The 11,711-nt window shown below is 45.5% G+C and overlaps 1 protein-coding gene across 1 annotated transcript in view; it reads left to right on the forward strand.

The window, feature by feature from the left end:
• Positions 1-1,950: 1,950 nt before the first annotated feature.
• The window catches only part of cfap65 (cilia and flagella associated protein 65), a gene marked incomplete at both ends in the record, with an annotated part of 23,042 nt that continues 13,281 nt past the window's right edge, over positions 1,951-11,711 (forward strand). The window contains 14 exons of the mRNA XM_084478871.1: positions 1,951-1,965; positions 2,687-2,883; positions 3,189-3,291; positions 3,673-3,839; positions 4,151-4,359; positions 4,900-5,033; positions 6,516-6,741; positions 7,419-7,687; positions 7,896-8,096; positions 8,613-8,836; positions 9,186-9,342; positions 10,271-10,399; positions 10,783-11,034; positions 11,301-11,440. Coding sequence (XP_084334997.1) covers positions 1,951-1,965; positions 2,687-2,883; positions 3,189-3,291; positions 3,673-3,839; positions 4,151-4,359; positions 4,900-5,033; positions 6,516-6,741; positions 7,419-7,687; positions 7,896-8,096; positions 8,613-8,836; positions 9,186-9,342; positions 10,271-10,399; positions 10,783-11,034; positions 11,301-11,440 — 2,423 coding nt within the window. The remainder of the gene's footprint in view (positions 1,966-2,686; positions 2,884-3,188; positions 3,292-3,672; positions 3,840-4,150; positions 4,360-4,899; positions 5,034-6,515; positions 6,742-7,418; positions 7,688-7,895; positions 8,097-8,612; positions 8,837-9,185; positions 9,343-10,270; positions 10,400-10,782; positions 11,035-11,300; positions 11,441-11,711) is intronic.

Raw genomic sequence — 11,711 nt, forward strand, 5'->3', positions numbered from 1 at the left:
GTGAACATAATTTAATGAAATGATTGATGAAAACATTTATTTGTGACTATTTTTTACATCTTCATGCTAACAGATGTTGGCTGTTTTGTTCCATACTTGTTGGGTTCCTCCATTGGATAAGAGCTGTGATGATGAATGAACATGAATCCTTCACTGGTCACTGCAGGAGCTGTACATAGATGCTGCTCTCTGTTAGAGGCTGAGGTTAGGAGGGAAAGAGTCAGACAGTCATTGGTTGGTTTTCAGTTGCTGCAAACACAATCTCCCGATTGAAGGGGAGCCCAGAGCTAGGCTCTAAACGAGCCTAGACATCCAGCCCGGTCTCTCGCTGCCTGGGTGACAGCAGCTGCTGCTGCCAAACCCTTTTCTTCTTTATTTTGGATTTATTGCACATTCTCACTACACCAGTCCATAACACACTACACATAGTTAAGCTGCCATCTACACTGATACTTAATTTCCTTGTTAGGGCCCATATGTTTAAATAAATATACAAAAACTTGTTCACTGCGTGTCTCCCAATTTGTTATGTCATGCTTGAGCCATGCGGCTCTAAACTAGCCTATCTCTGGGCCCCCCTTCAATCTCACGGCAAATGATCACAATATTGTGCAGAACTGCACAAGCCACCCAAATGTCACATGCCCTGTCCGGCGCCACTCTAAGGCCCTTTAGGCACTGAAAGCGGCGCCTTATTCTGCTGAGGTAGTCCAACACGACATGACTACTTTGTCATATATTCATTTGATCATCACATACCTGCAATTGAATAAAATGCTTCCTTCCTTCATCCTCTGTGGTAGATGGCCAGGGAAAGTGATGAATACATTCAACAACTTTCAGTAACATTAATATTAACATTAACTTTACCATGGGTTTTTGCAAGTTGTATTTAGGTTCTAGGGAAATTGTAAGACACATTTATTATAAAAGTAAATTGTTTGGCCTACTTTCTCTCTCTCCCATTTGATTCCTACCTGTTCCACTGTTAAATAGCGGCGCAAATTGGTGGGCGCTATCCTGGTAATTTCTCTGCGTGAGAAATACTAAGTGTGGCGTGTGAGCGTGTGAATGGGTTCAATTGCGTGTCTCACGCCGAATGCGTGAGACTTGAAAGCCCTCTATCATATATACATTTAGGCAAATAAGATGAACACATCAACAGGTATTTTTCATGCATTTTCCTGCGTGAAAGCGGAGCTTGCCAAATATGTGCACCCGGAGCCGCCATCGTTACCATGGCGACGATCAAGCGTCTCTCTCCGCTGCCGTTGTTGATGTCGAGTCAAGAACAAGGAGCGTCTCTTCAGCTCACCGTGGTGGGGTTTTATTTAATTAAATTGTCATTTTTCAACATTTAATTATTTGACAGAAAGGGAGAACACCGTTTGAGGATCATAACTTTGCATTTCAACTAGTTTTAATAGAGTTTGGAGGTATTTTTCGCCGTACATGACTGAACCTGTAGCCAGGGTTGCCAGATTGTGCCAGATTTCCCGCCCAATCTGGCAACACTGCCTGTAGCAGCCTGTTTTACATGGAGGTTAAACACTGAACTGAATGCTGAAGGCTGAAATCAGTCCAAGTGGTACACTGGCCTACACTTCAAACGTCTTTTAGTTTAGTACTAAGCTGTCAGTTATTCTGTATACATATTTTAGTTACAGTTTCCAAGAACCCTGTTAAACTTAGTAGCTTTTATCCAAAGTGAATTTGAGAGAATCCGTTTTGAGGTAAACGTTGTGTATGAGTAGCCAGGCGACAGGGATGCAGACTGCATCAGGGTTCAAAACCAGAACCTTTCGGTAGGGGGTCACAGATTATCTGTCCCCGTTTGACTGATCTGACCTCTGCACCCCCGGAACCACTTCCTCTTCTCTTCAGTCGTTCTGACCCCCTCAGAATCCCCTCCACCTGGAGTCATCATCAGGGTCGACCGCCAAAAGCAACATGGATGATGTTAGAGTAAGTAAAACAGCCACCCCACACACACACACACACACACACACACACACACACTCACACACACTCACTCACACTCACACTCACACTCACACACACACACACACACACACACACACACACACACACACACACACACACACACACACACACACACACTATAGGTGTTACAGTATAAGCAACATTTTATTTGTACGTGCAAAATGCATCCATTAAAGAGCCCATGTGTGTGTGAATGGCTTTGTGTTCCAGTGCAGCCTGCTTTACTACGGAGATGTTTGTATGGGCTGGTCTTTTCTACAACTTTTCAGACCATCTCTGTTTTGTCATGGTTGGCCTGTTTAAAGAATAGCGAACACATCATCTGAATGAAAGTGAAAATGTTCCATCAATGGTATATTATAACCTATTCATATAATAATAATAATTATTATAACCATCTGAATACTATTCATATTACTTTAATGTATAATGCAACTAAACTTCTGAATCTACTCGATCAACCTTTCCTTCTTTTCCTCTTTCGTCCTGTGGACATCTTTAAGTAATAGAAAACAAGGTATGATTGTGTGATCAACAATTGAACCCTGACCAAAGGTCAATGGTACCAGGCTTTGCGGGAGTTCTGGAGTGTCCTCTTCCTAGTGACAGTGTGGTGCAATGTCTTCCCAATGCTTTGACCTTGTGTATCCTTCCTTGAGCTGTTTGCGTCATGTGTTAACAGTGCCACAGCTCGCAGCCACCAGGGGAGCCCCAACGACCAAGGGAGCCCCATCCACGGCCACCCAGCCAAAGGTGCTGCTTCCTGGGTGTGGAGACCTCCCCAGAGCTGCTGTGGGAAGACTGGGAGTTGGGGAAGAACTTCACCAAGACCTTAGTATTAAAGAATGTCCACGGCAAGCTGCAGAAACTACGGCTCAGGTTGTGAAACAATGGGGATACTCTTCCACGTGCACATACACGTGCATTGACACACTCAAACACACAGACACACATACACCCACACACGCACATACACACGCACAAACACACACACAAACACACACACACACACACACACACACACACACCCCCCACACACACACGCACGCACACACACACACACACACACACACACACACACACACACACACACACACACACACACACACAAATCGAATGCTGAATTCAAAGTACACTTGTCTCTTAAGCCATAAGAAAGTCAGTGAGTGTGTGTGTCCTCCCAGGGCGCCAGTGTCCAGGTACTTCAGGAGCGCGCTGACCCAGCAGATCCTCATCAGCCCAGGCACCTCCTACCCTCTCCCGCTCACCTTCAGCCCACACCAGAGGGTAACTTACGGCATGCACGCCATCGATACCGTCGCTAAATCCCTTACTGAGACTAGATCACATTGATCACAATGGTGAGAAATTTAAAACATATGTTGCCACAAGAAATTGTTGTTAAAGATTAAATGTTTTTTGAGGTCATTCATTGCGGAATAGTCTTTGTATTATTTGCATTACACAAAAGTGCAACCATAATTATTTGCAGAATAATAAGTCATAAGTCAATAATTGTCATGATGCTGTGATGTCAATGCCCTCCCATGTCTTTGCAATATAACATGGGCCTCATAATACTAACATTTAGTTCAGAAGTATGCTGAGCAACTATTGGGGTTCATGGACAGTAGTTTGGGAGTGTAAGTCTCTGTTCCTCTCGTTCAGTGTGAGTACGAGGACAGCGTAGCCTTTGAAGGGAGGGACGGCAGCTTCGTGGTGTCCCTTCGCGCCACACTCCCCCGCCACGCCCTGGTGGCACCAGACTCTGTCCTTCTGCCAATCTGTGCCCTGCAGCACTCAACACAAACCACGCTGGTGTTAAAGAACAAAAGGTACGCCTGGATAAGCAACATGTGTCTGTGAGTTTGTATGCATGTTCGAACGGCTGCGTAGTTTCGGGAATCTCAGTTTTTGCTTTCGTTTTTGTGTCTTCTTGTGTCACTTTACGTCTGGATATACAACATAATAAACAAACAAAAGCAGGGCTGTCTTTCCCCCTCTCACTCTTTCACTATCTCTGTCTCTCAAAAATGTCCCTATCAATCTTTCTCTCTCTCTCTCTCTCTCTCTCTCTCTCTCTCTCTAACTCTGTGTGCTGTGGCACTCTCAACCCCCTGCTGTGTGCTCCCTCTCCCACTCCCAGTAAACTCCGCACATGGTTCCAGTGGGAGTGTCCACCACCGTTCTATGTGAGCCCTGACCAAGGCCTGCTGGAGCCCAGCCAGGAAGGTCTTATCACTGTGGTCTTCCAGCCACATGAGGCGCTAGTGCACCAGTGGGAGGCTTTCTGCAGGTTTGGCGACACTGGAGAAGAGCTGCTTGGCCGATGCACTGTGCTCCTGCGAGGACAAGGTGAGTGGTCTGGCCCAATGCAGGTCCATGTAGAATTGAACAGCTGCAGAAGCACTAGGAGTTGGGTTGGGTTTATGTCTGAATGTCAAAAACCTCTTGTCCTCTGAGAAGATGGCATCTGAGAACTCCCTTCTCCTCCTCCCGCTCTGCCTTACTTGCCGATTTCTACTGATCTTGTTCTGAACGTTGTTATTTGGTCCATTTTTGAAAAAACTGTTCTGAAACTCCTTCACCTTACACTGATCAGACCTTTCAGTTTAACTTTTGTGGGAGAGGCTTTCCACATTCTCGATACTAGACTGATCCGCAGTCTGTAACAGAACGTGAACCCTGACGCCAGGGTGGTCCCATGAACCTAAGGAGATACCTAGCGGTCTAACGGATTTCAGCAAGAGCCTATACGTATGGATCACCAATGAATAACCCTTTCATGTGAATTTGAGAAAAACCATCAGGAAGAAAAAAGATTGGGGAAGAACATGTAATGAATGAATGAACTTTGTGATTTGACATATAATGCCCTCACTTTCTCCCGTTCAGCCAAGTACCCCTCTCTCCAGCTGAGGTGCACAGAGGGAGAGGAGGATCCTGAAGCCGCTACAGAGTTACTCTTTGGCCCAGTAGCAATAGGCTGCCACCGCAGGAAACCCTTTACCATCCGCAACATGTCACCTGTGAGTACTAGATCCTGGTACATTACATCGCATTGCACATCGATGGTGCCATGCGTTATAACAGAAACATGTGAACGTGACAATACTTAATCCCTTCAATCTCATTGTATGCCAAACTCAATGGGCCTGAATGGTGTCTAGATACACATTTACTATCATTCATTTAAACTAAAATACAGCTATAGAGCCTGGCTGACATTCCTCACACTATCTAATTCAGGGGTTCCTAACCTTTGACTTTAGGTGTACCACCAAATTATTATCAAGATCTTTCGTGAACCACCTCATATGCAAATGGTAAACGATAGATAAATACGCAGTGGCTCAGTGGCTCAGCAAAGAGTGTGTTTATTTAGTCAAGTCAACTTTATTTATACAGCAAATTTCATACACAAGGCAGACTCCATGTGCTGCACATACAAACATGTCATATATCAAAGAAAATAGATTTTCAATAAATGGTGTCGGCTAACTTTCAGTCTCTCATCTTTGTCACTGAAAACCATCATCTCGTTTTGTTGTTATTTAGTTTAGTTTAGTCAGTGCTAATGCTAATGCTCTGGCGCAGCAGATCTGCAGGACAATAGTCAGCTGGTGATAGGGCTTAATGGCTCTAAGTGTGTTGTCCGCATAACAACGGTAATGGCAAAGTTGTTATTTTGCATAATCAGACCTAGTGGGAGCATGTGGAGTATTTTTTAAGCTATAACCATATGCCATAATACTATATTCACTTAACAATATTTCTAATATATTTATTTTAAATTATCAATATTATTTCTTTGTAAATGGGTCTAGAATAAAATCCCACATACCACTTACAGTATCCTCTGTAGTACAGCTGGCTCTGGTCTAATTCATCCCTCAACCTTTTAGAACGTCAAGACATAGATTATTATTTTCCCTGTTTTCCCTGTAAGGGAATAAAATCTTCAGGGTGGCGCCCAGAGCCTGAGCCGGAAACCAGGACTGCAGTAACAAGGAGTAACACTTTATTTCCTGATTTGCTACATAGATAATCTACTCTTTATTACAGTTTACGACTGCTGGCTCAGTTTGTGTTTGCCAATGACGCAGTTACACTTTCCCACTTTCGGCCACATTATTGCTCGAGACAAATATGAAAAGTGACACCCCCTGTTCACCCTGATTTGAGCTGGTCCTCTAAAATCTACATTGGGCTACTTAAGATATTATCTAAAGTCAGAGTTGTAAGACTAGGGAATTTAAAATAGCAAGGACATGGTTGTCTAATAGTGGTTAGGGTATTGACTCCCAGCCAAAAGGTTTGATCCCCAATGTCCACATCCTCACCCCTACCTGCTGCTTAATGACATGAATCTATCGGCCTGTTGTGTACGCTAGTTCGTTTTAATGAAAGCGTCTGATTAGTGCGTATATAGTAACACATAATGTTATTTTCCGTTTCTATACTATACTATACTTCTATATGTCTGAGTTCTCCTCTCGTCTTTCCTCCAGGTGACTGCATCATTTGCCTTCTCTCGCCTGCAAGGGGGGACACCCCAGCTGGGGTCCGAATTTAGCTGTGATGTCTGCTCTGGGGAGGTGGCGCCTGGGGCATCGCTCAGGGCTACCGTCACCTACAGCCCAGTCGTCGTGGACACTGTTGCAGTCGACTACCTGACTCTGGTGTGTCCAGGGGCGTTAAACAAAACCCAGCTCAAACTCACCGGGACCTGTATAGGTATGTGGATGAAGGCCATTTGTAGATACAAGTTGTTGGCAGCCAATCGTAGCCTTTCTTATGAATTAATTGTTCATAACCATCCTAGGAACACTCAATGAGAAGAGCTCAGTTTTTGCAGGAAGAGGTTGAAACGTGAGTGAGAGCTGGAGAGAGGAGAGTTTGTTGTGTTGGCGAATGTAGAGAATGTGTAGCTTTGTGTTATCTAAAATATTTAGCTGAAGGAGAATTTAGATTTTAATGACAATAGTAAAGTCTCCTGCAATAAGGCAACAAGGAGATTTCGGAGTGAGTCTTCTCCTTGAGCGAGACTCGGTTATAAAAAATAACAACCAGGCCGGATGAAGCCAAAGGTAAAGAGAAAATTAGTGTTTCTCTGCAGGAATCCCATAATGTTAGAATAAAGAGTCATTGGTAAAAAACGGCACTTTGGGGGACACATATTGACGCGGTGCTATTGCCGCAAAGGATTTCGCTGAAGCCTGTTTTCGTGGATTACTGCTGCAAATTTCTCGCTCAATACTGGACCAACTTCACACAGGTCGTTTGCATAAATCCCTTGGACCCAATAGAAAATAATATTTTCTATTGGGTCCAAGGGATTTATGCAAACATATATATAGCCTATATATATATAGGCTTTCCTTTAACATAACTTTAACCATGTTGTCGTTCAGGCCCCAGCGTGACCTTATCCTGCTCCGTGCTGGACTTTGGCCACCTTGACCAAGGACAGGTGGCCGTGAGAAACGTGGATCTGGTGAACTCCTCCCCCTGCGAGGCCGTCTACCAATGGGATTTGGACGGCTGTGGTCACAGCGTGTTCAGCGTTCAGCCAACAGGGGGCACTCTGCAGCCAAACAGCCACATCACACTCAAGGTGGCGTACAGGCCCCGATCCCCCATGATACACCACCGGAGGGTCGCTTGTCTTATACTGCATAGGGTAGGTCGGCCTTAACACAGGATTTAACATGTGTACATTCAGACCTCTTTATACAGTCTCTATTTCAGACCCAATACCCTGACTCTGCAATGATTGCAATCACAAGCTATCCAGATACTACCCAGTGATGATCTGCAAGGGGAAGGGGGAAAGCTGAAGAGTGCAGTATTAAATTTGACCTACAACTGCGAGGGTTTATTGGCTCTAGGGCCCCGTGTTTCTGGATGTCATCGGTACCTGCCACTCGGAGCTCCAGAAGCCAGCCGTCCTCCGACCCAAACACCTGACCACGTACCGGCTCCATCGGCGCCGCGGGCTCACGCAGTACCCTCCGGACCAGCTCAGTGCCATGCTGCAGAGCCGCAGCCTGTGCCTTGACCACCAGGGGGCGCTGTGTCTGCTAGACGAGGTACCACAGGGATGGGTGGGGATGGTGGGGGGTGGACATGAGGAGCTTAATGTGGCTAATTTTTGAATTTCTTGAGGCTGGTTGAATGAATAAATCAATAACAGTGCTTTGAGAGGGGAATGACTCGCATGCGTAAGATTGACATGGTTGTCTACTGCTGTTGCCGTCATAGCTGCTGAATGCCACACATTCTCACATCCTCATTTACGGATTCAAATGTGCAGCTCTCGTGATGTTTTTTTTTTGGAGGGGTGGATCTTCCAGGTTCAGAGGGAAAAAGTCCTCCCAATATTCCACAATGTGTTATCACCGATCCCGATCCCCCGATCCCATCTTCACCGTTATCACCGACCCCCTAAGTGCAGCTAATGAACAAAACTAGCTGTTGTTTTTACCTGGATACTTTTACCCATCCAGTACTCACCATTGTTTGTTTAGAGGAAGAGTTCCGGGTTTGTGTGTTTGTGTGTTCGTTGAGAGGTTCCCATTCTGATGGCGGTTCTCTGTTCTCTCCAGGAGTGGAGTGAACGGAGTCCGGAGAGCCCTGACACCCTCTCTGAGAACTCCCTCACGGAGGAGTATTACCAAGCCTCTTCAGGAGGCCGTTCCCCTCTCTCTTCCTCGTCATCCTTCTCCCACATCACCGTGGAGCCTGCCGAGCTGGTTTTCAACTGTGCTCCATCCGCTCCCTCGTCCTCGCAGTCTGTCTGCATCACAAACCGTACAAAGGGGAAAGTCAGGTGCCTACTAACACATCCAGGGCTTTTTGTGTACCTTTATTGTTTAACGAGTCATCCTTCCATTCAAGAAGGGTACAAGACGACATTCCTGAGTAGGCTGGGTGCAGGATATGCTAGTCTAGACTCTAGAGGGTTTGGATGTTGGACTCCCAGCTGAAATGTCCTTAGTTTGAATCCTTATCTCCGCTGTCCACATAAAGACATCCTGCAGCTGATTTCTACATCTATTTAAAAAAGGTGGATATGGAAAAAGTGTCTGCTATTTAGAAATACAGTTTGTTCCATCTTCCTTCTGCACTTTAAGAATTGAGTGATTATTATGTTCTTGTCTTTTGATTCTGTGCTGTAGTCTGGTTTGGACCACTGCCCCTGACTCCCCATTTGCTGTATCTCCCGTGTCATGTGACCTGAGTCCACTAAAGTCCACTTCGTTTGGCGTGACCTACGACCCCAAACAGCTCAATGCACTGCATGGAGCACAGCTGGAGTGTTTTGCCATTTATAAAGTAAGAATGTATCAGACCATCTGTATCCAAAGCAAATACTAAGATATCTCATCATCCCTGTTCCCGTTCAAACTTTTTGTTTTTGTTAATGCCCGCATCACACTGTCCCGAAATTTACACCAGATGGACACACGCAATAAAGAAAATGTTAAAATTCGGCTATGATTGTAAAAACATTGTGAGGGCATGTTAAGCCAATGTTAATGTTAAGCCATCATATGACCGCCGGTGGAGTTTCTCAGGCACCGGCAGCAACTTTGTGAGCGGTGGCAAAATCTTTGGCACGGCAAAGAATTTCCGCAGGACCTTGCGAAGGTTCATTTTCGTGTTGAATTCGGAATTTGGAATTTGGAAACAGGTAGAAATTGTCTTATTTCACTTTGTCATTTCTTGCTATTTGCCTTTCTATCTTTCGACAATGTCGCCATCGTGTGGCCTTTGTGTGGCCTTCGTGTGTCCTGCGGGTATAAACTACTATAGAAATTCACATCTTCGTGTTGCCTTTGTGTGTGGTGTGGTGCTTGTACACTTGTACTTTTAATTTCTTCATTGGCTGTTGACCAAGTTCGGGGCCATCTTCGAGCAAAATTCAAAATTCCATATTCGTATGGCCATCTGGTGTCAATTTCGGGACAGTGTGACACCAGCATAAAAGGGTTCCATACAGTATATATATATATATATATATATATATTTCTGAATTCCCTGTCTAGGAAAAAGCGTATCTATCTTATACAATATTCTTTTAAGAAATAACATTAAGCCCGGTTTCTCACAGCTTTATAAGTGTAGCTATAGGAAACCTAAACATTGGTTCAGAGGTTTAGTGAAAGGAAAGAAAACTTGATTCTCCCGATCCTTCGAACTACGTCCCACATATTTGATGCTAAACTCCTGTCAATATTCACTGCCCCACCAGGTGCTGCAAGAGCCGGGCCAGGTGGAGGAGGGGCTTCTGTTCCCGTCCTGGTGTGTGACCGTCCGGGTCATAGGTCACTCCTTTCAGCTGGGCCGGGAGCACTTTGTGCCACGCTGCACTCTGCAGCCCCCCACTGTGGTGAGATTCTAGCCAAGGAGAAAGCCTATATTAATACCATCAGATACCGTACTAGCAAATACTAGTCAATACAAGCCACAACTGGCCTTTCTGGACAGTATTAGCCAATGCAAGTAAATATTAGCCGACTTGTCAATAAGACACAATAACACATAATTATTACATTTCTTTGGTGGTTGTCTTACCATTTTTTCATTCTCTAAGAAAGTCATTATATAACAACCTAGGTTTCAAGATCATATCCAAAATGTTATTTTTGTTTGAGTGAAAATGTGCAAATGTATTTTACTAGACCTTGAAAATGTATTCCCCCGACCAGAGCGCTCCTCTCACATCATTCGTTGGGATTGACCAATGGGCCGTTGACTATTTCCTCTCCTCAGGTTTTCCCAGCACTTAGCCTCCTCTCCTACCGGACGGTTCTGCTCCAGAACTCCGGAGACCTGCCCCTCTCCTTCAACCTCCACCCCGACCAGTCCTCCCCCTTAGCGGGCTCGGTGTCTGTGGTGCCGGGCTGCGGCCTGGTTCTGCCCAGGCACCACCAGATCCTCCACCTCAGAACCACCCCCACCGAAGACTGTCCCCACCACGGCTTCAGCCTCACCCTGCAACTCAACGGTGCCAAGAACACACAGGTACCGACGACCACAGGGGCCTCATACTCACCCTGTCATAGTTATATTATGCTCACACCAAGCAGCAGTCGCTGATGGAGATTAAATGCTGGAGTCCACGCTCTCCCAACACGTGCAAAAACTTGGAAATGAAATAAAAGGTCAAAGATGGAATGCAAAATAATGAAAACTCTGAAATATGTTAAAATAGTGATCATTATATATTATATAATTTGGCCGGTGTGTGTGCTTGTGTGTATATATGTGTGTGTGTGTGTGTCTTCCAGGAGATGACAGTGTTCAGCTGGGTGGATGAGCCGAGAGTTGCCATGGAAGCGGAGGGCTGCCTCCACCTCCAGCCTACAGCGGTGGGGTCCAGCTCGCAGCGCGCCCACTGCATCAGGAACCCCAGCCGCGTGCCCCTGGGGTGGGTCCCCTGCACCCCCCCAGGGGCCCACTGCACCCCCCCAGGGGCCCACTGTCCACTCCACACCCCAGGGGCCCACCGTCCACTCTGAGCCTATGATCACATGTTCTTCATACAGCACCAACATACGCTTCATCAACTGCAACACCATCTGCTGTACTGTACTTTCAAATAATACAGAACATAGACACATGCATTGAAAGTAAAACACTAAGAGAGACAATAACATTAAGCTAAGACCAAATGGACACCAGGAGCTGAACACGGGGAG

The sequence above is a fragment of the Micromesistius poutassou genome (genome assembly GCF_964030765.1).
Source record: "Micromesistius poutassou genome assembly, chromosome: 14".
In the NCBI taxonomy this organism is placed as follows: Eukaryota; Metazoa; Chordata; class Actinopteri; order Gadiformes; family Gadidae; genus Micromesistius; species Micromesistius poutassou.